Here is a 27,127-nt window from a genome sequence, read left to right as displayed (position 1 = left end):
TTAGCTTCACAATGGCGGAAAAAAATTGAAAACCCGTTATTTTTCATGCGACAAGTTCTGGTGATTGCTGAGTCAATTCAACCATCTTCATCGTTTTATCATCATTGATGTTATTATGAAAATGTCCAGGTGTCTCTATATTGTCATTTTCTGGTCATTATCGATGGTGAATACATTTCCAAGGAGAAATTACCATCTCCAAGTGCCCATCGAGGTGAATCCCATAATTCCAGATATAGGTGGGTCAAGTGACTAATCCATAATGGTTTTATTGAACAAGAGGGTTTAATCCGATGATCTTCAGTTAAGCATTCATCTGATGAACTTGAGATACTCAGGGCAACAGAACAGGACCCAGAAGTGCGGCCAGGGCTGTTCCAGGGGGATATTATGATGACGAATGAGGTAAATTGAGATCGAATGTGCCATACGAAATCGTTTCCTAATGACCTTCGTATTACTAGGTGTTTAATCACTGGCGTGTTGGCCTCCGTTGGGACCGTTTTCCTGAAAAATTATGGGACAATCGAACGGTGCCCTACGTCATCAGCCCCTTGTATAGTAAGTTGTCCTATGATAATAAATTTATTTTTAATTTTCACTTAATGGTAAATTTTAGGTCCTGAAGATTACATCACAATTTATAAAGCCATATCTTACTTGAACTACATGACCTGCATTCATTTCGTTCCTTGGGATGAAAAGGCCAAGGATTTCGTGCTCATCTGGCCCATTAAATACCCCAAAGGGTAAAAATACTCTGCCACACTTAGTATTTTCGAATTCTTCACTTGTAGTTAATACTCATATGATGTGATTTTCCTTCCAATTTTATAGTGAATAATTATTCTCTCATGTATGACTAGATTTCTCATATTACAATGTTAATTGTAGGTGCTGGTCATTTGTAGGAAAATTCGGTGGTGGACAAGTGCTGTCTTTACAACCCACGGATGAGCGTGGACCAAATTGCCTTGGGAATGAGGGCAGAGCCGTTCATGAGCTATTACATACGCTTGGAATTTTTCACGAGCAGAGTAGGGCTGATCGTGACACTTTCGTTACTATTCGCCAGGAAAATATCCTCTCAAGTAAGATGGCAGTAATAAGGCAGTTTTATGATAAAACTCCCAGTAAAAAAGAAAAGAATTTTGAAAGGTTCTAAATACTGTCCCTGAGCACGTCCAAGATTTTTCATCGAATCAATCTCCACTTTTTGTCCAGATTTCTTAGTTAATTTCGACAAGCAGTCCCTGGAGAATACCACCTACAGCTACGAGTATGATTACAACAGTATTATGCACTATGGTAGCAATTATTTCAGTAAAAATCCGCATAAGCCGACCATAGTTCCAACAATGCAAGGCGCCGTTGTTGGACAAAGAAAAGCATTATCCAAGACAGATTGTCTGAAAGTCAATGAACTCTACGGATGCCTGGATAATTCCTTCGAGGCGAGAAGATGGCATAATGTGTGTAATATCCTTGGCCTGTGAAAGATTACGATTGTTTTTTTTTACGATCAAGTCTTTACGGTTCGGAGAGGGAGATCGACGACTCTTGGATATCTGGAAATGGCCAGATGATGCTCTCCTTCTCTACTATTCCGCTCCAGTAATTTTCCGTGAGGGTGGATAATTCGAAGCCTCGGGGAGTCTTCAGCAGTGATTTGATCAAATTTTCTGATGGAATTGATGATGTCGGGGTTTCGTGGGTTAACGCGTCCAATTTGTCTTTCAACTCTTCCTGAAATTGGATTTTATGACTTGCTATTCTAAAAGCGTATTATATTATTTTCAGTATAAAATTGAAAGACACCAGTAAAATAAAATCATGTATGCGATGACAGAAATGGAATTTAAAAGTATATGCATGCATGTGAAATTATAAAATACAATTAAATTATAGTATGCTCACAGAAATGTACTCACAGTATTGGCAGTACCTTCCTTCAGCTCGAAATAAAACTTGTAAAATATATCGACCATGTTGAAATAAAAATTTCGCATCTTCATCATATCCCCAAAATCCGTTGTTTCGCCATTTCCCAAGGGTGGATTAACTTTCCTCATGAACCATCTTGGGAATAGTCTCCCACTTGTGCTGACGTGGACCGGAAGACATCTGCAGATCGTAAGGCCATTAGCCTCGGTCATAATCAAATCCAAACAAGTCGTGTAAATGGTTTCCTCGTCTGCCTCGACTAAATGCAGCACTGAAGATGGGTAAACCAGCAGAAGCCCACTGATTCGGTCAAAGAAACTGTTTGTTGAGTAGTCACTGAAAAAAGTCAAGACTTGCTGGTGTGATTTTATCTGTGCGAAGTAAATCAATCGACAGATGCTAGTCTGTTCTATACTACTGACGGCGTCAAAGACCGTTCGTTTCGGAGGGGCTTCCATGTTTTATAACTGTTTGATCACTAAATAGCCCCAATGAACTTAGCCGAGGAGGGGGGTAGTAAATGTAAAAACTACCTAATGTCATGTACATTGATTTTGTTTGTATCCTCGGGGATAGTTAATAGCCATGATTTTAATTTTGCGGATTATGTTGACCGGAAAAAAATCAATTTTACAACTTCTTTCAAGATTAAGGCATGAACCTTGACTTCCTCCGGAAAGCGTCAGTTTCATTCCCTAATGCTGATTAGGAATGTATAGGATTCTTTTTAAAGAACAGGCTAATTTTCGGGCAGCACACCCAGCCACCAGAATGGACAGGCCAGTCGTCTAGGCCACGAAATTATTAGTCTATTGAGGTCAATAAATTCGCAATATATTGTTTTTCTAGCTTATACCTTTATTCACCTTCGTAATTAAATAAAATTTTGACTCTCATCATGAACATTAATAAACATTTTATTTGCTAAAATCAATAACTTCATCTTGTGCGTTCATCGATGAGTACAAGGTATTCCGTTAACAACAATAGTGCATGAAAATAACCTGTAAAGAGTGACAAAATCAAGGGGTTGTAATATGTTAAAAATGAATAATAATGAATCGAAACCAAAGTCATCATTGAATTTGTATTTTATTCGTTTTATGGGCAAGCCCAATCAGATTGACATTTCCTTTATAATAATCCTTGTAACAGTTTTACAATCACGACGAAAAATTATGTATGGATGATATGACTGTGAAAACGCCAAGTTCCTCAAATTTTTCGTTCAGTTCTATTGAATTTGGTGTACACCGATTATAATAACAAGGATACAGAAAATAAAAACTAGTGGTTACAGATCAAATATATGTAAGATCCTGACCATATTCCAGAATCGATGGAATGAATACTGAAGGGGTCTTTCTTCATTATTAGCTTTCTTCAATAATTTAAATCAAAAAACATGGTCCACGTTCAAACGCGATATCTGAATTCCAAGCGAATTTCTATGGGGAATAAATTCATTTATTTAAACTAAACTAATAAAAATAAGCGAATCATTTGATCTATATGAATACGAAATGAGAATTGAAACTACGACGTATCACCAATGCAAAAACTCGATAAATCAATCCTAAATCTTTGCCAGCATGTGAGACACCTGAAGCTAAAAAGGTACCTTCGTGATAATTATGATAAATACAAATGAAATTATTGAAATATTGAAACCACTGATAACCGATTGCGTTTTGGGTAACTGGAAATCGACCTATTTTTTAATTTTCTCTTTTTTTTCTTATTTAAATCACAGTTTCAAAAATTACTGTGATTGTATCCAGACTCCCAGGAATTGGCTCGATTGACGTGGCCATTAGTTGTTTTATATAATCAACTGTAACTTCCATAGCCATTGCTACGGCTGTCAAATCGTTTATGTTGACCTGAGAATGTGTTTTCACGTCCGCCTCTACCACCCCCATATCCCCAACGATCTGAAAATTGATTGACACAAATTAACGTATTATGATTAAAAATAAAAATATATACAAATTTTTTTAAATTGAATAATTTCAATAGGTTAAATGAAAAAAATCTCCGTATATATTGTACCTACAAAATAATTCCTTGATTCAATAAATAAAAAGAATACTTACTGCGTCCACCGTAAGATCCACCTCCACTCTTGGCAGCAAGTTCAGCCAGCTTCGGATTGACTACTTGATTAGCCTCTTTAAGTACATTAATCAGATCCTTAGCCTGTCGGCTGTTCTGTGGTGTGAAGAATGCATAACTCGTACCAGTTGAATGTGAACGTCCAGTTCTACCAATTCTGTGGATGTAGTCTTCTGATGACGATGGATAATCGAAGTTGATCACGTACTTCACATCATCGACGTCTAAATAACATTCATTTATCAGCAATATTATCCTCAATTTCCCACCCTCTGATCTGTTTTTGTGTTTATTAGCAATGCACCATGATTTTTCATGAAGAGACACAAACTCTTGACGATCCCATCGACATATATAAAACCAAATGATTTGATGATCGTGATTGAAGGTTAGTTATGAATGTAAATCAGGAACAAATGCTAATGTTGTGCGTGTGTGAATGGATAATATAGATAGTAATGATGCCTTTCAATAGTGGAGGATAACGGAATGGATTCAAGATGACAGAAAAAATTCATGTGAGGAAAAATTATTTATGTTTATAACACTTTCCGGGAAGGATATAAAACGGGAAAAAATATTTCGATATACTCTTGTATAAATCATATAAGAGCAGAAGGAGATACATCATATTGATTTCTGTTGAGGAAAAAATGTTATCATTCGCGATGATTCGAGAATTAAAGTTGAAAAAAATTAAATCATTCAAATTATACTTTGTAAAAATATTGATGAGAATATCTCTTCAATTGTTCGGTGAAATTTTTTAGAAAGAGATTTCCACATGAATCCAACTGATTCTCAATCAATTCTCATCCACTATTTTAGCATTGAATTGAAAAAATAGTTTATAGATTAAAAAAAAAGTTGTTAGGTTGGATGTTGTAATAATACAAACCGGAATAAACAGATGAACATTGCATTCCATACTGAAGTCAATAAATCAGCACACGCATCCCCTTGTAGTGTTTAAACCCGAATTGATAATCTCATTCTTCAATAAATTATTTCTTGACTCCAGACTATTTTTTTTTAATTCTACCACGATACCCATCGAGCAGCGATAGTAGCAAAATCAATAGATTGTTGTCTCGCACCTTGCTGATCCGACTGTGTTGGATTAACATTTTTTTTTAATATATTGAACAGCCGGCAACAGCGCGACAAGTGACCCGCTTACCACCCTGGCGTGGTATACAGGACTCTCACACAGAGGCACATTGGAAGTACATGCTTATTCATATTTTTGGAAACTTCATGATAAATCTCCGCATGTACGTCTATATATTCACTTGCATATATAGCTTTTGTCAAGAGCACAGACTGGTGAGTGAGCCATGGTTTTCACGTATCCAAACGTGATTATTTATTATTTCATCGCACACTCAACATCATCTGTGCACCATGTGCCTCTGAAACAAAGGACAACCAGACTGATTAAAATAAATTATGAGATGCCCACACTTATCATCTAAAATTTTCTTTCTCAGTTCTATAGGATTCAGCAGTTGAGTTGTGGAGTAAAAATACTAGACTTGAGGTCAACCGGAAACTGGATCTAGATGAATTTTTGGAAATGTCTTCTCTCCTCCAATTATTTTTTCATATTTATCAAACTGGTCTATTGACTTAACACAACAATGATCGAAGCGACCATCAAGTAATCTCATAATTAAAAACTAATTATTGTAGGAAAAAATATCATTCTCAAAATTTCCCTAGACAAAGCGCTTGTTTCTCCTTAAAAACAGTATTGATGAATGGGTAAAAAATCCATCAATTGTTCATTATAATTTCGGAGCTAATGAGAAATTCGTCAAGAATTTTCCTGTTTTCACCTATTGTAAATTTGAAAATATTCGTCAAAAGGACAGAAGAAAAATTGAATAATAACATTTCGGCAAGTTTTGACGAATTGATTTTGCTGCTAAATGACGAAGTTTGGTAAAAAAAATCCGTAAGAGATAGACTTCCTATTCCACAACTCCACTGAAGTATTAACTCTACTAATTCCTTCTCCTCGATTATTTTTTATTGTCTCTCAATCCTTCGACAAACCCCGAGTGTTAGTGATCTAATCTAATTGTTCCAATGTCCCCCGCTACCCGGGAATATATCGCTAAATGAATCATTTGAGAAAAGGATAATAAATAAAGAGTGAAACCCACTAGACACAGAAAATACGAAGGGAAATCAACTGAGGGATTACAATTGACTAGAGGTTCTTGGTTAGTTTGAATCAGTCGAAGTACTCGAGACGAAAAAAAAGCGGATCTGAAGTGAGCCACCAGCAGTGAAACATCATCTGAAAAATCCTGGATAAGCTTTATCTTCATCTCAACTCCACGAGTGAGGCATCAACTTCATATAACCAGTCTGTGCTACATCGCCACCCTCCCTGACTTTAATAATCGATTTTATCTCCAATGATTTACGTTTTTTAAATCAAAATATGACTCCGCGCTTTTCAAAAGTTTTGAAATGGTCATTTCTATGAATATACTTAGATATGATTCTTACCTAATCCACGTGCTGCAACGTCTGTTGCTACAAGGATGGAGCCTTTTTTATTCCTAAATTCTGTGGAGGAAAGAAAACTCGTATTCAAATATCGTAATAATTATTGTCATCTAGAAATTAAAATCTAATGGATTTGTGCAGCTAATCATTGTTTCAACTCATAATTTGTTCATATTTTTCAATATTTACCTCTTAAAACATAATCACGTTCTTGTTGTGATTTATCGCCGTGCATACAAACTGCTGGCCACCCATAGCGACGAATATTATTTGTGATATTTTCAACTTTTTTCTTTGTCTCCACGAAGATGATTGTTTTGCCACCATCATCATTAACATTGCCAATTTCCTGAAGAAGAGTTCCCAATCTGCGAAGAAATACAGAACAAAATGTTTGAGAAAAAAAAACATCAGGTTTCATGATTAATAATAGTGATTCTTTTAAGTCAGTTCTTCTTAGAGGTATGAGGTGTAAAATATAATCACGAGACATTCATCGACCTTTTTCATCATTTATAAAGTCACCAAATTAGACTATAAATCTAACATAAATAAACTATAAATTTGAAACCAATTTATGAAAATTAATTGCTTTAACGCTTTAACTAATGATGATAGTTCTTCAAAAGTCGGAAAAATACTCACTTTGACTCCTTCTCATGCTCCTGACAAACATCAACAATCTGTAGAATATTATGATTCGCAGACAGCGAAAGAGAGCCAATATTTAGTTGGGTGTAATCAGTGAGATATTCCTCAGCAAGATTCCTAACCTCCTTCGGCCAAGTGGCTGACCACATGAGTACCTGCCTGTCAGGCCTGATCTGTTCAATGATCTTTCTGATCTGAGGCTCGAAACCCATATCCAACATGCGATCAGCCTCGTCAAGCACGAGGTAAGTGCACCTCCTGAGATTGGTAGTGCCACGTTCAAGGAAATCAATGAGACGTCCAGGTGTGGCAATGACAATTTCTACGCCTCGCTCTAGGTCTCTCGCCTGTCCTCCTTTGGGCGCACCACCAAAGATACAGGTGTTCCTCACATAAGATAGGGATCCAAAGTCCTGCGCAACCGTCTGTATCTGCTGGGCTAACTCCCTGGTTGGTGCCAGCACCAGAGCAATGGGTCCATCTCCACGATTAAGAGGCTGCTGACTGTTGATGTGAACAATTGCTGGGAGAATGTATCCCAAGGTTTTGCCAGATCCTGTTTGTGCAATACCCACCATATTGCCGCCTGACATGGCAATGGGCCAGCCTTGAGCCTGAATGGCCGTTGGCTCTGAGAAACCTGCAGTTATTTAAATTCGAAATTAATTCCTTGCAATTAAAATATGTAAATACTGGGTACTGACCCCAACTGATTATAGAATGTTTTTATTAAATCTAAATGTCGTCATTAGAAGTAAAAAATAATAATGACAAACCTTGCTTCCTTATCCCTTGCATCACATAATCAGGAAAATTTCCCTCCTCGAAGTACTGAATTGGATTGGGAATTTTGTCACCCTTAAGAGTTATCTGTTTCTCACCACGATAAGCCTCAACCTCGCGCGGATGTCTGTTCGCCACATCAGCGTGAGGAACATAGAATTCCTTCTTGAAAGGCTTAAGATTCTCGTAATCCCAATTTGGCTTACGAAGAGTACCTCCAGCACTGCCATTTCTGCCCTTCATGTTTCCACCGCGATTGCCAAAGCGATTGCTGGAGCCGGCGTTGCCGCCTCGGCTACCACCGAATCTACTTCCACCACCGCCACCACCACCCCCATACCCGTTTCGGGGAGGTCCTCCACGTTGACCACCACCTCCACCAGCACGATAACTGCCACCGCCGCCACCACCACTGGATGAACCTCCGTAAGTCCTGGAGAATGAGGAGAAATCATTTACGATTATTGAGGGCGTTCCGGAGTTTAGGAGGTTAATATGAAAAGTTCTGGAGTATTGATTGGGAGGGGGGAGAGGGATATTATTATCGATTTTTGTAGGGAAGGGCGGGGGGGAAAGGTGCAACGAGTTGCTCTACTGTTCAAGTGTTCAAACGTCAGCAGTTCAAGCTGATATTTTGATGAATATGGAATCGGTTTTCCATGATCAAACATTTTAGGGAAAAAATTGAAATAAAAAAAAACATAGATTCATGGAATAATCAATGTTTTTCTAAAGACCAGACATCTCCCACAATGAATTGAAAAGTGGAGAAAATCTTGCGACTTGAAGTTAAAAAAAATTCTAAAACTTTTCCGAAAAAATATTTGTTGCGAACTTAGAGAGACGAGATCCAGACGTAAATGTGTGGACACCGAAGGCATATAGTTCGTAAAATTGCTCTACCTCCCACAAGCATTCATGCTCTGTCGATGTAACGAAACAGAGGCATGCCAAAATGAGAGGAAAATATTGCTGCATTTCCAGACCAATGACTCATTGTCAGTAAAATAAGTATTTTTCCTTTCACGAACGAGTCGTCACGCAACGTGACTCGATAAAACAACGCCTGCGATGTAACGCGTAATGGCGTCGTCAATTCCTCGGACAGGAAGTGAGACATCCTGACGTTGTTTTTATCCTCGCAATTTTTATTCACCACAAATTCAAGAAAAAATCTCTCCATTCACTGGGTAACTCAAATAATTATATCATTGTCTGTTAATTGGTACTCACATAATTGCGGATAGGATGTCCTGCTTTACAGTCCCTGACCTCAAGATTGATGAACGAGTTGGAGCTGTTAAATAGCGGCAAAGATGACTGAAATTGTCCAAAAATAAATAATAAACATTAATTTAGCAATTGAAGAACCATTCACCAAGAATCGGCGCAAAAAATGGAAAAATGGTCGAAAGCGACCGAATCAGGGGAAAAACAAAATGGAGAGAACTTACCCGTGCCGCTGTTAGGGACGGAAAGAACGTTGCTGGGTGATGCCGGAAGTCGGTCGATTGAGGGGGGCGATGGTGGGAGAAGCAAGACACGAGTGGGCCAATGCCCATTGGCTAACGCTGACGACCACGCAGGTACCACGCGCTCAAGTAATGATTTTCTCCGAATTCTCCATTTTCACGATGGGTGAAGACTTCTGCGCATGCGTCAATCATCGAAGTCGCAATTATGTTTCACATAAATCGTTTAAATGTCGAGTACATTTGAGGAGAATTGTTGAAGTAATGTTTACCATTTGAAATATTAATTTTGATGCATGTATAGAAGTTCTTTGAAGTTACGTAGTGTAGTTGTGAGGTTGAGTTCGGGAGGGACGGGGAGGGAGTTCCCCCTTTACCATCGCCATATTGAATTGAGCTACGCGCGGATTTCAAATTTACTCAAAAAAGGGGTTTTCGGATGGATGAGGCCTTGAGATATGCGATTGATTTATGGCATTTAATTTTCCTTGATAAATTGAAAAATGATTTCTCTTTGAAAATTAGGTTGGTAGAGTTAAATCAAATTTATTATGAAAATGAAAATATAACATGTGTCAATTTTTGGCGTAAAAAAAGAATCACTTGTCGCCAGAAAAAAATGAATAAACTTAGGAAATGAGGAACGAAGGTAATAAATAATTTAAATCCAATAAAGGTGCAATATGATTTTTCTTTATTTTATTCTCTATTCATAATACTGTATAACATACAAGAAATGCACTTTAGTGAAACCTACAGAAGAGAATCTGAATGTAGAGCAGTAATTTACCCATTTTGAAAATTACTTATTTCCAGTTACATATTCACATAAAAATTTTCCTCCATGTTTAAATCAAGTAATTATTCACCATATTTATCATCAATTAAACATTATTCCTCTTCACATTCCTGGGGCCTTGTCGTAATTAACGAGTTTGTCTCCCTTTTATTTCATTTAATCATACATAAATTTTTCTGCTGTCTTTTTACCTCGAACAAAAAAAAAAATTAAAAAACTTTTTTCAAGACAGAAGGCGTTAACGAGACTACTTAAGGGGTTGCTCCTCCATCACATTTTTCAGGACTTTCTATTAACTTTAATTACTGATCATTTATTTTTCATCATTTCTCGAGTGAAATATTGGAGCAGCATGATATTTACTATCACTGTTATTAATCATTTTAATTAAATTCTCCCAAATAATGTCATGGTCAGAAAATAAATACGATTTTTTTCTATGTTTCATTAATTTTCATTAACTCCACCCCTCCCCCCCCTCCCCACCCACTTTATCCCCATTTTTTAAATGTTAATTATTTTCTCATATCAACTGTAAAAACTATTCAATTGGAATAAACACTCGGCTAACGACCAGGGAACGGCTTCTTGGTACTCTCTTATTTTTTCATCAATATGTTTTTCACTTTTCAATAGATTCAGTTAACATTACAAACTAGTGTATCAAATATAAAACTTATACAAGCCTGCTAACTTCGCCCAATTATATTTTCTCCCATTATTTTTCCTACGATATCACTGTGTAAGAAGATTATTCTCTTCCCCTTGATAAACGAACAGTCACTTCTGATTCGTCTACCCCGTGTCAGTGATAAAGCAGTCCGTATTTATGATTTTGACTAGACTCTAGGTTATTTTTTTCGTCAATAAATGCGTTGTCAAAAAAATCGTGTATCTGAATTAATGAAATGTGTAAAACGCCTCTTGATCAACATTTCTACTAATTATAATCTTAATTGTTTATTAACAATTAGCTGGCGTGTCACATTCTCGAGAAAGGTAGGTGTTCATCACACTAAACTATCACGTTTATTTATTTTTTTTCCAAAATTTTCACATCACTCTATTTGAAAAATACTGGAAAACGTAGAAAGTCAATTTTGGAATTTTCATTATTTGTCGATTTACTCCGGCAACGAGTGGTTTTAGCAGAAAACGTGAGAAGATATTTTTTTTAAGGATTAAATTTCACATGAAAAAATTTCTAACCACATGTTTCTCTAAATCCACTCGTTCTTAGGAGGTTCTCGTTAATTTAATTTAACAGAGTGTGCAAATTGAAGTTTTCCCGTTTTACTCCGATTTTATAATGATTTAATGAAAGAAAAATAAATACCGAATTAACGCAACTGGGAATTAGCCGTTCCCACTCATTGGACGGCATTTTAGTACGATTCAATATAAAATATATCTTTCAGCACAATCAATGAATATACAAAATGTGTTATTATCGTTTTATCGACATTTTAACGCATTACGAAATAAATAAACGTTTGTTTTTCCCTCGGTTTGATCCGACAAAAATTCCAAATACACATGAAACGTTTATTCTTTCATTATTTTTTTTTCTCGTACTCCTGTATAAATTGGCGAAAGATCAGTCTTGTATAAAAAGGAGATTGTTTTAACATTTACTGTATGCACATTGACGATTTACAATGAATAAGAAAAAGAAAAAAAAAGACACGTTTTAGTACGCAATATCACAGCGCTCAGTTATAATCAAGGTACTAGAAGTTCATTTTACCTCGTTTTTAGACATTTTGTTTTAATTAATCTAAAAAAAATGTTTTTCTTTCTCTCCTAACTCATTTGAATACCGCTTTTAATTATTTCTGAGTGGCGTGACGACGTTTTTTTTGTGATTTCAGGAGGGTGCAATTCAATGATGAGAATAAAAGAAAATGTTTTAATCTGAGACAGAATAAGAGTGAAAGTATTTCGAGCTTTTAATTCCACAGAAAAGAGAAATATTTATTAATTCTGTAATTGTCTCGAAAACTGTTAACGTTAGTAAATAATGTCGCAAGATACTTTTTGTAGAGCTATTAATATTCAGAACAAACTGGCATATGAAATTTTCCCCTAAACCTAGTCATTCACGAGACAATTAAGTAAATTGAAAAATAAAACTGTTGGTCACATTTTCCTAATTCTCTGGGGAATTTTCAATCTTTTGATTCTCGTGATTAAAAAGGAAAATATGCATTGGCATTTAAACACTCTTCAACAAAACTCCCTATTGATAATATTGTTTATGTATATATACGTTATTTATTTACATAAATGGCAATTCTCGATTGATAAAAAGCACGCCTATCTTTCTCATCAATTGGCGACACGTTTTATTCATTTCTAATTTTCACATTAAAAAATTCGTTTACTCCATTAATTAAATTTCTCCTGCTTTCTATTTTGTTCAAATGTGCGTTGTGTGTCCTTGGAGATGAAAGTAGTGTCTGATGTGAATTTGTTAGAGTTGAAAAGCCCTAATAAATTGGCAATTAGCATCTAACAAATGCCATTTCTCTCATCAATCACTGTATTCAATAAGTTTTTCACATTATTTTTTCATTTTCTCAAAAAAATAATTCAACTATGTCCTAACAATATCTACCTAACAGTCGGAGTTTTAGTTTTTTTTATTTTCACAGTAAAGAGTATCAGTTAGCAGAGATCTCGTCGTTGCCCCGTTTATTCATAATTTTTTGTCCACTACATTTTATTTATTTCATTCATTTAATTATTTTCATTGTAAATTAATTGATTCATTTGAATAATTCAACCATAAAAAATCCCCTTCATATTTTTTTTCCTCAATTGGACCAATCAGTTGGGAGACTCACAAAACTGCCGTTCTCTCATTTCAATTTATTAATGCTTGTTTATTTAATGGCTTTTTATTTATTAATTTTTTTTTCAAGTCCCATGTACGATGGAGCACAATTCATCGACTCTTTATTTTGTTTTAAACATGATATGGTATACCACATATATAAAAATGAGGCGAGATAAGTTTTTTTTCCCACTTTTCCCCCTATTTTTAAATCCAATGTCGCGCACTAGAATTTAAAATTTCTTATTTTTCTCCAACTTCGTTTTTCTTCTTTTATTGTAGTTATCTCTCAGTGTTTTTTTTCTATGCGCTACATTTTACATATCACAGAACTACGCGTTTACCCTCCGTTGTTATTAATTAATTAAAGTTAATTAAGACGACGAAAGGCATACGCTAATGTACGGGAGCCTCCAGCTTTCCTCAAACCCTCAGTTTCCACTCTCCTTCACACTCTCCTGAACGTGTTTTTCATCATTATTCAGTGAAATTAAAATAATAATAATAATCAATGAAAAAATTCTCATCGTCCGTCGATTGAACTTCGCGCGAAAAAATTAATGATTAACCATTAGGTGACAAAATTAGAAAATCATTTCCGGTGTTATCTGTTCTCACATTTTTTTTACCTGAGATTAAAACGTGTGCGTTTTCCATTGATTTTAATTAATACGTTATAATTACTGTTTTGTCAAATTTTTAAATTCAATTTATTTTGAAATAGAGAAGCTCGATCAGACGTGAGACGTGGATTGTGGAGGACCGCAGAAAATATACACATGCAAAAAAAAACATTAGTTAATACAGTTGGTCTCGGAGATCCTCGTTATGATAAGGCATTTGTTATCATTTATTTTGTGGTTGTATTTTTTTTCCCTCTTCTCTCTCATTTGTTATTAAATATTAAATTAAAGCGCAGCGCCCGGCCGCTCAATAGCCAAAACAGCTAATCTTTCTGTACCTCAAATGAGAAAAAAAAAAGATCTGTGAAAAAAACTGCCCATTACTAACACGAGTCGTTTGAGACTGGGAAAAAAAAACATAAAATGCGCACTGAGAAAAAATATCATTAATTTCAAATATTTATCTATTCGATAGGAGTATTTTTGAATATTTTCCAATCGGGCCATGCCTGGATACGTGACCAGATTCCCATTAGGGCAACAAATACTGCTCTGGAGAATGACGATATTGAGACAAGCTCTAATGAGTTCCTCACATAAACATTAACCACTTTTTTCCAATTTTCTTTTCTAAAGGAAAAAGTTACAATGAACTTTGCAATGTTTATAATTACTGAGTGAAGTCAATCAAAAACATAGCTAATGAGATCATTTTCTAGAACAAAATAATTGCCAGAATGAAATCAATAGTTATCGAAACTCAATAAATATCTGGGAAAAAAAATGTTTTCTCAGTGCCGGATTATTTATTTTCATAGATTGCGCCGAAAGGCCTAGTTTCATGGTTAAACACGGATTGGACAATAATCTTCACATTTCTCCTCCTATCGGTTCGTTTCTAACGATAGCACATTAAAAATGAAAATAAACATTGACAACCTAGGAGTTGTACTCGAGTAAACTATCACACGAATGAAAGAGAATAAAGTATTATGGGATGAGATTATAGATTAATTTAGACGAATTTGAGAAAGAAGGAGAACTAAAAACAGGTACAATTAGGGGACTTTAGATTTGTTTTTCATCATTAATATTAAATATTTACGGCCCACTCGATGCACGTGCCTGCATTTTGTGAGGGCCACCCGGTGGCCAGTTGCATAAAATATAACATTTTCATGTTTTTTTTTATTATTTTTTTCGCAATTTGTTGGTCTAACAACAAATTATTTTAGTTTCTTCACCTTGTGACAACTTTTTTTTTATCATTTTAACTTCATACAAAAATAAGGTACCGAGCTTTGCTATTAGTTTGCACAGCCATGCGGACTATGCGCCCATTTGAAACCCATTTATTGAAATTTTAATTAGTCATTTCATGGTTCTTTTTTTCGTTTATTTTGGTAATTATCGAGACACATCCAGTCTCGTCGCAATTAACCAACAAATTTTTTTCCAACTGTTTGGCTTGGATTTTAAATTCTGTTTTGACATCTTTGGGCGCAATGGGCTCTTTACTTACTTTTTTATGCAAAAGGCCTTAACGTTTTTTTTTAATTTAATTTTTTAAATTGCCTACTTCTTTCGTAGAGCATCTTTAGCAGTGTTTTTTTCCCTTTATCCACGCAAAATGTGTCTTCTCCATCAATTATTCTTTCTTAAATTTGTTTTCTCATTTTCCCTTTAAATTAAATTATAAATTATGAATTATCCTAACCCACCCCCCTTCTATACGTTTCGTGCATTTCAGAAAAGCATACAGATAGTTGTACATAATGATTATTTTGCAAAGAGATTACTATTCAATTAGCATTAAATGTAAATTGTTGTTTTTTTTAATCTGACCAACATTACAATTATACTCGTGGCCATATTTAAATTGATAATTATTTTATCTTCTCGTGTTTTATCATTTTCAATTATCAATATATGCTTCATTATACCACTTGCTATTTTCATCGAGCTATTATCTAAGTTAAAGACTCGACTGGAATGTGCCTCAAATTATTGGCGCATTATTGATCACTTTTCCCCCTCATTTATGAAACCCTCTCCAGCAGAATTAATCATGAAATTGTACTCGAGAAATATTCTGTGCAATTTACCATCATCTAACCTAAGAAAATCGATGATAAATTTCGCCAATATCTCGCATCATTCCAGATAAAATAGCAAAAAGAAAAATTGAACCAGAATAACGATGAAAAATAAAATTAACTGATAATTCCTACGAATTACTGGACGAAACAAAAAAAAAAAATGTGGAGTTATTACATCAATCCACTAACGAAGATTGAAAAAAAAAATTCTTCAATTTCCACGAATAATATTTTTTAACGTGAAATTTGTTAATACGATTACACATATACGATATCAATACCTTGAAATTTAATCTCCCCATCGGAGAACGAAAAAAAAAGACCCAGAACCCGGATTCATTATTAATTTACCTCGACATCAAGATGATCTCACTGTTGAACAGGTGTTGGTGGATAAGGATATCCATAAGGTGGAACAGCCTGGAATTGTCCATAGCTCATGGACTGATAAGCACATGCATTGGCAGTTGGTGGTGGTCTGTTAGTCTGGAAGAATTTGTTGTTAACAATACTCTGAATTCCAGAATCAGCATGCCCACCAGAGGGCATGATAAACGGTGGTGGCATTGAGTAAAGCCCCTGTCCATTCTGATTGCCAGGCGTTGGATATCCATTCTGCCTAGGTGCTGAGTTCATACGACTTCCCTGATATCCATTGGGACGATTTGGGTACCTCTGCTGTCCCTGGTTGCCCTGATAATTGGAGTTGTTTCCATTTTGATAGCCATTCTGATGGTATCCACTATTTTGTCGTCCCTGATAATTGTTCTGATATCCTTGAACATTCCTCGGTACATAGCCATGCTGTCTGGGCATCATCTGTCTATCTTGTCCATTTTGCTGATGATGCGGATAATTATTGCCGTGATTATTATGCCATGTATTGCCAGTTGGACTTGAATTGCTTCTTGGACTCGCGCTGTTTTCCTTATTGGAGGGACGAGCTGTGTTCCAGCGTTGACGTCCTTTGCCGAAGTTGCCCCTCTGAGAATTTGCCAAATCAGCCAACTGAGGGTTGATAACCTGACCAGCCTCTTCGAGAACAGAAATCAGTTCCTTAGCTTGACGTGCATTGTTCGGTGTAAAATAGGCATAAGCCGTACCAGCCGCCTGGCAACGCCCAGTCCTTCCAATCCTGTGGATGTAGTCCTCTGAGCTGTTGGGATAATCGAAGTTAACGACGTATTTAACATCCTCAACATCCAGGCCACGGGCTGCCACATCAGTTGCAACGAGAATCGATGTCTTTCCATTTCTAAATTCAGACAAAACAAAATCACGCTCAGGCTGAGATTTGTCACCGTGAATAGCGATGGCCGACCATCCCTCGCGTTTTATCGCCTTCGTTATGTCATCCACCTTCTTCTTGGTCTCGACGAATATGATAGTCTTGTTGCCCCGTTCACAACCAATCTCACGGAGCAAACCAGCCAATTTGGACTCCTTCTCGTGCTCCTGGCAGATCTCGACAATCTGACGAATGTTGTGATTGGCAGCAAGAGTGAGGGATCCAATGTTTATCTGGATGTAATCGTTGAGGAAATCCTCGGCAAGTGCCTGCACTTCTTTTGGCCATGTTGCTGACCACATGAGGACTTGACGATCTGGGCGAATTTGCTCGATTATCTTTCTTATTTGGGGCTCAAAACCCATATCTAGCATGCGATCTGCCTCGTCCAATACCAAATAAGTACATCTGCGCAAGTTTGTCGTCCCTTTCTCGAGGAAATCGATTAACCTTCCTGGTGTTGCGATGCAGATCTCGACTCCGCGTTCGAGATCACGTGCTTGGGGACCTTTTGGGGAACCGCCGAAGATGCAGGTGTTGCGAATGTGAGAGGTTGTACCAAAATCACGTGCTACACTTTGAATTTGCTGGGCAAGCTCTCGAGTGGGGGCCAAGACCAGAACGATTGGACCCTCACCACGAGTCAGGCGGGGTTGGTGGTTTATGTGAACAGTTGCTGGGAGGATGTAGGCTAGAGTCTTTCCGGAGCCTGTCTGAGCGATACCCACCATGTCCCGGCCACTCAGGGCTATGGGCCAACCTTGAGCTTGAATTGCTGTTGGCTCCTGGAATCCCTGCTTGTGAATCTCTTGCATCACGTAATCCGGGAAATTACTTTCTTCAAAAGCTTGAATGGGGTAGGGAGTGTTGTTCCCCTTGACTGTGATCTCCTTACCGATGTGGTACTGCGTCACTTCGTCTGGAGTGCGACTTCGAATGTTGGCATGGGGCACGTACAGATTTTTCGTTATTTGGGGAAGAGTACCCATGTCCCAGGAGGGCTTCTTTAGTGTATCACCGGGGCACTTCTTCTGATTCGGATTTTTCTTCATGTTGTAGGTGTTCTGGGACTGGGGGCTCGGCTGATGATTTTGTTGGTGGTGTTGCTGGCTGTTCCAGTACGTCCCACCCACGCCCCTGTTGCCATATTCCCTGTTTTGCCGGGGTCTGTAACTAAGAGGTGAAGGTCAGTTGGCTTAGAGGACGAGCCGTTAGGGGATTGTTGGGATGGAGGTTATTTCAGGGTGTTGAGGGAGAAACTGAATCTTTAAGTAGTGTGAATAAATTCCACTTTACTTGTCAAAAGCAAACAAACATTTCCTGGTTAATAATTTTTCTTAAACAAAATTATAAAATAAAATGTATGACGTAATAAATTATATGATATTTAAATACTGAACTGATCTAATAGATTCATACGGTCATAAAGGAAATTCATGTGACCAAATTGCCTCAGCTATAAAAAAATCTCGAGACATTTGCTCATAAAGCCCGATCCTGACGAGTTCCGTCTAATAAAAATATTCAAACAATGAAAACAGCCAACGTAAAGGTTTAAAAGTGAATAGAAAAATGGAGGAAGTGTTTCTCATATATGAAAAAAATCGTGGAAGAATAAATAAAGAGTTGTCACCATCAATAAGAATGGAGAAAAAAAATTATAAAAACAGCGCCCCAGCAGTAAAAATCCAATGCTCTCCATACAATTATGGAGGAACAAGTAAAATAGAAAAAGTATTTACCACTTTTAATATCAGTTTTTAACCGTGAAGAGAAAAAATTTACAAAGGAAAATTTGCCGATAAAATTTACTCCTCATAAAGTCCATACCACAATCACGGCGATAATATTTTAATGCTTCAGACTTTGGAATAGAAAGAACGAAAAAAAATGTTTGGAACAAAATAACAATAATAAAAAGCCTCATAACAGAAAAAGATGCCGATTCGCGGAAAGCAAGAAAGCAATAATGGCCTAATTCCTGAAGCACCCGTAGTAAATGAAACAGAAAAATCAAGAATTACTTTTCATCATTTGATCTAACACTTTCAAACGAGCGTATAAAACTTCATAGGAGTCACAAAATGGCCGGTATCGTAGTGTGGAGCAAACGAGAAGACTCGGACCGGCCATGACGGTAAAAGTCTCACACTCACACACACCCTCTCCCTCTTCCTCTCTCACTCTATCTCTTTCTCCCCAGAAAAAATCCATTCCCATCAATTCCCCCGAAATCACTCCCAAATACTTACGAAGTTTGATTGGAATATCCGTTGCCAAACATGATTGTACAGCTGTTGAGTTCACCCCTTCGTCGTAAAAAATCCACCCGGACAATATTCTTTCGACTTTAAATACCGAAGTCACGACGTTCGCTCTTGTGCCCAATCAAACCTGAGAACAATGAGTTATCATTTTCATGCTCGAATTGGATCTCATCATCTAGTTTTACGACATGTGTCGTGCCATTATGTACGGAAAATATCATCAAAGAAGATCGTTGTGGCACGGGATATCGGTAATTGCATCGATTGATAATGGTAAAGCGTTAAAAATGGAAACTTACCCTGAAAACCCGGTACAGAGACGACAATGGCTAACAGGCGCTGGGAAGACGGAAACGGGCGACTGGGCAAAACCTCGCTGATCCTCGCCATCCCCACTCACCAGATCGCTCTCCAGTCGGTGGGGAGAGTCACGTGATGGAAGTGGGCCAATAGTAAAGGCGGATTCACTGCGACGTTGCACATTCTCGAGGCATCCCCCGGTGATAAGCTCTCCAATCACCGAGCTCACTCTAAAAATCGATTCTACCTCGTTCTTTCCCCGCCGCCCTTCAGGTGATACCTTTTGTTTTTATCACTGCTGGGTTATGTACGGCTTTGTGCGTGTATACATAGGTACGTGCATGCACGAGTGGGGTTTAAATCTCTTGCGAGGTTTGTAGGTGAATGATTGACATTTGTTAGGGAGAGAGGTTTTAGACTCAATTCTTGGGAAATTTCTCGAGAGTTTGGTTACGAACAGAAGCATCTGAAGGTTACATCTCATTGAATCCCAGCAACTGGGCCCTAATCAAAATAATACTGAACAAGATAATCCTACCTTGGTAAAAAAAATATGACAATTTTATCAGGGCAAATGCATTGAAGGTCTTTATGTATTTCCCTTTAATTTTCTACAGATGTCTCGAATTCCTTCGAATTTTCTAGAAGTCCAATAGATGACGCTGCTGCATCAGCAAGAATCATTGGAAGCTTGGTAATTTGTAAAATTTATTCTATTGAAAGTTCCATCAAAGCGCCGATATTGCTCCAGATTTGAAGATTTTTTTCATAAAACCCTAACGTCACATTAAACCGATTGAATCCACCTCAGTCCTGCACCGCAGAATGAAATATCTTAAATGTAAATAAAAAACAATAGTTAAGCTAACGAATGTTTATTTGTTACAGTTTACATTAAATACTGTACATCGTTTTTCAATAAGTGGGAATGGGTCACAAATATTTATATAGAAAAAAAATTATAATTATCCAAAACAATAAAAAGACCACAAAGCATTAATTTACACTGAAACTAAAAATTTTCCACTCCTTGGAAAATTGGTTATCATAATTTCTGGACTGTCTCTGGTCAATACAAAATTATAATAATCCGAGAATTAATAGTTTGAGGCGGTGTTGTAAAACGAGGGGGATTCGTTCATTGCCATACGGCAAGGGTCAGTTGAGATTTAGTCTACATGATTTTTATTCATTTGTTCATTTTGTTCGGTTGATCTGATGGGAGAAATGCTCGATTGTTTTCATTCTCTGTTATGTAGGGACTCTTCAGGGCTCGGAAGCATCACCTCTCGCTACTCCAATAGCTTTTTCCAATTACTTCTGAAAGAAACGTTATAATTAAAGCATTCTCAAATGAGGAACTTCAGTTAGTGCTGATTGTAATTACCAGGCGTAGGGCTGATTGATCCCTTCCCAAGACGATTGTTAACTGGACTGCGACTCCTCGAATAACTTCTACTGTAACTTCTTTTCCCTCGACCGTTCCTCTCGCGACTGTAACTGCGACTCCGACTCCTGGAGTAACTGCGATCTTTACCTCCTCGGGGACCTCTCACACGCCATCGATTCCGTCCCCCTGAAATAATAAAAATAATTGTTTAATTTATTTCGCTAAAAATATTGGAGAAAAAAAATGCTCTTCATATTTTAATTACCTCTTTGACGTCCGTAATTACTGCCCCGACTGTCCGCAAGCTCCAACAGTTTTGGATTAATAACTTGATTGGCCTCCTTGAGTACTTGAATTAGGTCATTCGCTTTGTTGCAATTATTCGGTGTAAAAAATGTATATGCTGTTCCTGTCTTCTGTCTACGACCAGTACGTCCAATTCGATGTACATAGTCTTCAGAACAGGATGGATAGTCAAAGTTTATAACAAACTTGACGTCTTCAACGTCTGAAATTGATAAAAATCAGTTACAAGAAAAATACAACCCAAACATAACTTGTGTACTGTGTTTTTTGCCATGTTCATCAAATAACTTTAATATTTCAGAAAAATTTATTTACTGTTATAACATCGCGTTCGCTGCCTATTCACATCACAAAGAGATCAATGCATTTCGATAATCAAAAGATATTTTAATATATTCAATTCGTTATTGGAATCATAAACTGCAGTTTCTCACAGAGACAGTTAAAAATCATAAATATTTGCAGACCACAGCTTACGACTCTGTAACTACTCTTTATGAAATTTTTAAGAAAATCAAAAGTAATATAAGACGGACAAGAGTTTCAGAGTGAAGTCGTAAACGCAAAGACGTGAATTTTATACTTTTGGCTGAGAATATGATAGGAAAAAAAATCCTGTTATGGAATGGGCTTGAGACACACGGAATTAATTACGTTTCCATTTCATTGAAATTTTCAAAAATTATTCCGGCCGACATTCAACATTGCCAAGTATTTTGTTCCTTTTTTTTGGCATAAGTCAAAAAAAATCATTGACTTAAAATAATTGATTTTTGGAGAAAGAGATGTTGTTTGAAATATCGTCTACCCCCAAGACATGACTGATCAATCGAAATTTGGTGAAAACCGAAATATATAAGGCATTAAAATAAATCCATGAAATGACATCAAATTTTAAAAAATCTAAATAATCCACATTAAATCTGGAATCGTTCCATCTTCATATCCTCATGTATGCCTCTACCCGAGAGGCAAGAGATTTCAGATGAAATATCGGGCAAAGCCACCTTTCCCCTGAAACTTCTCATCTCCAAGATGATTAGCAATACCAAAAATATTAAAAATCAGTAATGAGGTGGTGAAGCGGCTCAAGGACAGTCTGACTGTTGGTACATTTTCAATAAGTAACTCGAAATCAACGAGAGATAACCAAATTTTTTATCATAACCTTTTTTATGAATTTATTAAGTAAAAAAGGTTTTAACAGAACTTTTGTCATCTTTCTCAGATTCAGTGATATTCTTGGAGAAATCAGCTAAATCAGTTGAAGAGGAGATTACTGTGAGTTTCCAGTTACAAATAATTGGAATGAGGTTTATTGTTCAATGTGGGCCAATCGTACATATTTCAAAAGATTTTCCTTCAAAGGAAACATAAACCCTTTATCTATATGAACTTTTAGAGGGAAATCTTTCTCCACATTTATCAATGTTTATCAATGAAACTCCTGGCTGTGAGGAAACAATCACGTAGTTTGATAAATAATAAATCATCAATGCAGGAGAAAACAAAATTCTAAAAATTCATATGGACACAAGGATTTTTGTTTCACCTCAAGACAATGGAAGTTACTATTGGAGCAAATTTAGTTTCGAAATCTCCTTGTAATCAGACAAGTACTTGACAACATCTAAATTTTCACATCACCAATAAGCCTAATACCGATAGTATAATAATTTAGATTTTGCTGAGTAGTTACCTGACGACAAAAAAAACTTGAAAGCCAATTTGTACTCAGATAGATCTCTAACCTCTTCAACCGTTCATCCACTTCAACCCTGAAATCAACTCATTGACTGACGTTTCACCGCTGGACTCTTGTCTCGGTAAAAAGGACTATTGACCAATAACTAACAAAATAAACCATATATAATGTGTAAAAATTTGATTGGACTATGTTATAGCATACTAAATAAATGTCATCGGGCGAATTGTCGTGAGCAACGTACGGATGGCAGTCGCCAGGCTGTATTCGATTTAGCTCAGGTATCCATCAGCCTCGGCGTGCCCAATAATAGGTTGCTAATAGCAACCCCGTGTGTTTGTGTGGTTGTGTTAGTGAGGGATGGGAAACCACATCTCCACCATCCCCCACCAGACCCCATCTCCCACGTACAAGTAGAGACCTGGTATAAATCCCATCTAAGCAATAACAATACGCCTTCAATTTTCTCTCTTCTCTTTTGGTTTTTTGTTTTGTTGTTTTTTTTTATTCTTTCAAAACGACAACTGATGACCGACGGTTGGAGTCTCAAATCCACAATTACCGTATAACCATGACAATTGCACTGAGCCGATGACAACTCCAGTTGAGATGATTTAGGGATGGATACACCTTTGTCATTACCTTCCATCTCCCGTTCCTATCCCATTACCATTAATGTTTATCAGCCAGCGGCGGCTGAACCACCCGGTTTTGTGACACACATCGATCTCTCTTTCTCTCTCCCTATATCTCACGACGGCGAATTGGACGTGTAGTAGAGGCACGCGCAGCAGCCACCGCAGACAATGCAAACTTGATGTTCGGTTAAAGCCATTATCAATCGCCTTGGGAAGACAGATTCGGGATGTTTAATGCGGGCGTATGGATAAAACACACCGCTAACAATAATCCCGTAACACCCAGGATATGATTGTATTCTCAGTGGCAATTTATACTTTCGTAGTTTTGCATTAACCGGCGTGGGCCTGCGCGCAATGTGCCTCTGCAATCCAAAAGAAATATCCAACCGATTTAGGCTTTCAATACATTTACTTCATTGTTTCGACAGTGATGGGCATTATTGAGGAGGTTATCGAGGAGAATGGAGAGATGAGTTTCTCAGGTACTTGATAATAGCGGAAAATGGTGAATCTGATTCCAATTTAGTCCTCATTAGAAGTGAAAAATATGGGGGGAATAGGACTAGACATCAGATATTAGGCTCATAATACTAAGTAAAGTTGGAATAAGGGTAAAGGTTGAATACCCTAGCCTCATTTTTAAGTTCCATTCTTCTATGTATAACCTCCAAAATCATCATGATTGTATGGTACATTTTTTCCGTAAATAAAAGACAACTAATTTTTGATACACCGGAAATTATCAAGTGCAGCATAATCTGATACTCTGATACTAATGTACTCAAGAATCAGGGGACCTGTGAATCCTAATATGCCCATCACTGATTTTACCCAATTTTTAAGTTTAATATTTATTATCCTATAATACCTTTTCCATACTCAGTTGTTAATAAATAAAAATATCAGTGAAGATACTAGAAATTAATTAGAAGAATAGTCAAACTAAAGAAGAATAAAATTTTACCAGTATTCATCTTTGTTGTTTGAATCATAAAAATTGGATAGAAATTGTCTTCAAAATTGCTTAATTCAGCTAAACGTTATGAACATAATTTTTAGAAATTATTTTTGCTTACCTAGTCCTCGTGCCGCTACATCAGTTGCAACAAGAATTGGAGCTTTACCAGACCTGAAATCTAAGGCGATGGGAAATTATGTCCAATGGTTCTAATAATAAAGGTGAGAGAGGTAGGAATATTTTACCTTGTAATACCCAATCTCTCTCTTGCTGGGTTTTGTCACCGTGAATGCAAACAGCTGGCCACCCGTCACGTTTCATTTTACGGTTTATTTCTTCGACCCTGCGCTTTGTTTCAATAAACACAATGGTTTTATTCTCCTGCTCGGCCATTATCTCCTTCAGGAGGGTGCTGAGTCTGAACATAAAATTTCATCGTTAAGATATTTTTTTTTCAGTTTAAATTATGATTATATTTTGAAAATCACTCACTTGTTTTCCTTCTCATACTCCGCACAAACATCGATAATCTGCAGAATATTGTGATTAGCAGACAACTGAAGGGACCCAACATTGATCTGTGAATAATCTTTCAAGAAATCCTCAGCAAGATTCTTCACCTCCTTTGGCCAAGTGGCAGACCACATGAGTGTCTGTCTGTCAGGCCTGATCTGCTCAATGATCTTTCTGATTTGCGGTTCAAAGCCCATATCCAGCATTCTATCAGCCTCATCCAGCACCAAATACGTGCACCTCTTGAGATTCGTCCTGCCAGACTCAAGGAAATCCAGCAGTCGTCCAGGGGTTGCTATGACAATCTCAACGCCACCATCGAGGTCACGTGCCTGCGCCCCTTTCGGTGCCCCACCGTACAAACATGTGTTCCTGATGCCCGAGGTGTGACCAAAGTCGTCAGCAACTTGTTGGATCTGTTGAGCCAACTCACGGGTTGGTGCTAAGACAAGAGCGATGGGTCCATCTTTGCGCCCTAATTTTGGTTGACTGTTTATGTGGACGATTGCTGGGAGAATGTAGGAGAGGGTTTTGCCAGAGCCCGTTGATGCTATTCCAACCATGTCACGACCACTCAGGGCTATAGGCCAGCCTTGGGCTTGAATCGATGTTGGCTCCTTAAATCCTTGTCTCCTGAAACAAAATGTATTAATAAATTCAAAATTTTTTGCTAATATGTCTTTTTATCGGGAGAATCCCTCGATTTTCTTTACTACTTTCACAGGCAATCTAAAAACGTAGGAGTAACAATAAAGATTCTGCCCTCTAACCTCACTTTTACATTCCATTAATTATTGTTGCTTTCAATTTATGTATATTGCCCGGAAACTTCTTCAACACAATTCTAATGAATAATTCTGTCCATAAAATACTACAAGACTTACTCAAATAAATTATCAATTTATCCTATTAAACTAGTGTATAAATTCGATCATTACATTATTAAGTCAATAAAATAGTTCCATAAATTTTTTTTCATGTAATGTCCAGAGAAACGACTTAACATAACCCTTAAAATGCACAATTGAAATACAAGATAAAGATTTTCAGCTTATCCCCCTAAACTCAGAGAGAAAATAGTATAATAAAGTTTCAATAATGAGATTTCCTTACTTGATCTCCTTGAGAACATAATCAGGGAATCCAGCCTCATCAAAGGTGAAGACTGGATTGGGAATATTCCTCCCCCTGAGGGTGATCTCCTTATCACTTCTGTATTGCTCGATGATCCTGGGATCTCGATGGATGACGGTGTCACATGGAATATAAAAGTCCTTCTTGAAGGGTTCCAACCTCCCCATGTCCCACCTGGGCTTCCTCAGGCTCGCTCCAGGTTGACTTCTGCCCCCTCGATTGCCTCCTCCACGATCCCTGACGCCTCCGCCGCCCCAACCACGTCTGTCACGAGGAGATCGACTCCTAGACCGACTACGAGATCTCCTACGACGTTCGCGTTCTCTGCTTCGACTTTCGTGAGCACAAAATGCATCAAAATATTAATCATCCTAATACCTCATTCGCCGAAATTATTATAATAATTACAGTGGGGTGACTCGATATGCACAAGTAATTAAGAGAAAAATAATTTTTTTGTGAAGCGAGGGGGAAGCGACGCGCAGACCCTGCAGACGCTTCAAAACCTACACAGAATATTATCCAAGGACTCACCTTCTGTATCTGCCCATTTTATATAGTTCTATTGCACTGACTATTTATTTAATTCCTGGTTTATTGCGCCGATGCACATGAAAGTTACTCTGACGTTTTTACACGGGAATTTATTTGGTAAATGAGAATGAAAGGGGAGTGGAGAGCAGCAGGCTCTGGACTGAGTCAAAAGATTACCTGGAGACGATGCACAAAGGGGCGCCACTATCTCTCCTTCATAACGGAGGGTTTTCATTGATTGCTGGGGCG

General features: G+C 37.2%; 5 protein-coding genes across 16 annotated transcripts; 1 reads left to right on the top strand and 4 right to left on the bottom strand.

The window, feature by feature from the left end:
• The first annotated feature begins 108 nt into the window (after nt 1-108).
• On the top strand, nt 109-1,496 carry LOC135173143 (hatching enzyme 1.2-like). Of its 2 annotated transcripts, XM_064139819.1 has the most exons (6): nt 109-239; nt 305-405; nt 465-561; nt 620-749; nt 895-1,091; nt 1,225-1,496. In XM_064139819.1, exons 1-6 carry the CDS (start codon nt 116-118, stop codon nt 1,494-1,496), a joined length of 921 nt encoding a protein of 306 aa, XP_063995889.1. In that variant the 5' UTR covers nt 109-115. The 2 variants fall into 2 exon arrangements, with proteins under 2 accessions (XP_063995889.1, XP_063995891.1); XM_064139821.1 differs by lacking the exon at nt 620-749 and having other exon boundaries at nt 912-1,091.
• A 34-nt stretch (nt 1,497-1,530) lies between these two features.
• On the bottom strand, nt 1,531-2,875 carry LOC135173145 (testis-expressed protein 47-like). 2 transcript variants are annotated; one of them, XM_064139824.1, is made up of 2 exons: nt 1,932-2,875; nt 1,531-1,746 (listed from the first exon to the last, which is right to left on the bottom strand). In XM_064139824.1, exons 1-2 carry the CDS (start codon nt 2,400-2,402, stop codon nt 1,531-1,533), a joined length of 687 nt encoding a protein of 228 aa, XP_063995894.1. In that variant the 5' UTR covers nt 2,403-2,875. The 2 variants fall into 2 exon arrangements, with proteins under 2 accessions (XP_063995894.1, XP_063995895.1); XM_064139825.1 differs by having other exon boundaries at nt 1,616-1,746; nt 1,918-2,875.
• A 142-nt stretch (nt 2,876-3,017) lies between these two features.
• On the bottom strand, nt 3,018-9,602 carry LOC135173127 (ATP-dependent RNA helicase p62-like). Of its 5 annotated transcripts, none has more exons than XM_064139789.1 (8): nt 9,468-9,592; nt 9,247-9,333; nt 8,007-8,446; nt 7,225-7,870; nt 6,769-6,947; nt 6,580-6,639; nt 4,041-4,283; nt 3,018-3,878 (listed from the first exon to the last, which is right to left on the bottom strand). In XM_064139789.1, coding segments are annotated over exons 2-8 (1,674 nt in total). In that variant the 5' UTR covers nt 9,249-9,333; nt 9,468-9,592; the 3' UTR covers nt 3,018-3,774. The 5 variants fall into 5 exon arrangements, with proteins under 5 accessions (XP_063995859.1, XP_063995861.1, XP_063995863.1 ...); XM_064139791.1 differs by lacking the exon at nt 3,018-3,878 and adding an exon at nt 4,958-5,018 and having other exon boundaries at nt 4,076-4,283; nt 9,468-9,599; XM_064139793.1 differs by lacking the exons at nt 3,018-3,878; nt 4,041-4,283 and adding an exon at nt 5,025-5,169 and having other exon boundaries at nt 9,468-9,598.
• Nucleotides 9,603-10,156: 554 nt separating this feature from the next.
• On the bottom strand, nt 10,157-19,848 carry LOC135173122 (uncharacterized). Of its 2 annotated transcripts, none has more exons than XM_064139772.1 (3): nt 19,697-19,848; nt 19,383-19,524; nt 10,157-18,303 (listed from the first exon to the last, which is right to left on the bottom strand). In XM_064139772.1, exons 2-3 carry the CDS (start codon nt 19,412-19,414, stop codon nt 16,212-16,214), a joined length of 2,124 nt encoding a protein of 707 aa, XP_063995842.1. In that variant the 5' UTR covers nt 19,415-19,524; nt 19,697-19,848; the 3' UTR covers nt 10,157-16,211. The 2 variants fall into 2 exon arrangements, with proteins under 2 accessions (XP_063995842.1, XP_063995843.1); XM_064139773.1 differs by having other exon boundaries at nt 10,157-18,297.
• Nucleotides 19,849-20,556: 708 nt separating this feature from the next.
• On the bottom strand, nt 20,557-27,064 carry LOC135173126 (probable ATP-dependent RNA helicase DDX17). 5 transcript variants are annotated; one of them, XM_064139786.1, is made up of 8 exons: nt 26,879-27,061; nt 26,324-26,677; nt 25,190-25,843; nt 24,943-25,115; nt 24,816-24,875; nt 21,353-21,595; nt 21,085-21,273; nt 20,557-21,017 (listed from the first exon to the last, which is right to left on the bottom strand). In XM_064139786.1, the coding sequence occupies exons 1-8, from the start codon at nt 26,893-26,895 to the stop codon at nt 20,980-20,982; spliced, it is 1,728 nt and encodes a 575-aa protein (XP_063995856.1). In that variant the 5' UTR covers nt 26,896-27,061; the 3' UTR covers nt 20,557-20,979. The 5 variants fall into 5 exon arrangements, 3 of the variants coding, with proteins under 3 accessions (XP_063995856.1, XP_063995857.1, XP_063995858.1); XM_064139787.1 differs by having other exon boundaries at nt 20,557-21,014; XR_010301252.1 differs by lacking the exons at nt 20,557-21,017; nt 21,085-21,273 and adding exons at nt 23,093-23,243; nt 23,343-23,535 and having other exon boundaries at nt 21,459-21,595; nt 26,879-27,064.
• Nucleotides 27,065-27,127: the final 63 nt, after the last annotated feature.

Source organism: Diachasmimorpha longicaudata, chromosome 2, assembly GCF_034640455.1.
Source record: "Diachasmimorpha longicaudata isolate KC_UGA_2023 chromosome 2, iyDiaLong2, whole genome shotgun sequence".
Classification (NCBI taxonomy): domain Eukaryota; kingdom Metazoa; phylum Arthropoda; class Insecta; order Hymenoptera; family Braconidae; genus Diachasmimorpha; species Diachasmimorpha longicaudata.
Note: the sequence above shows the minus strand (reverse complement) of the source record. Positions and strands in the feature narration are given on the sequence as shown.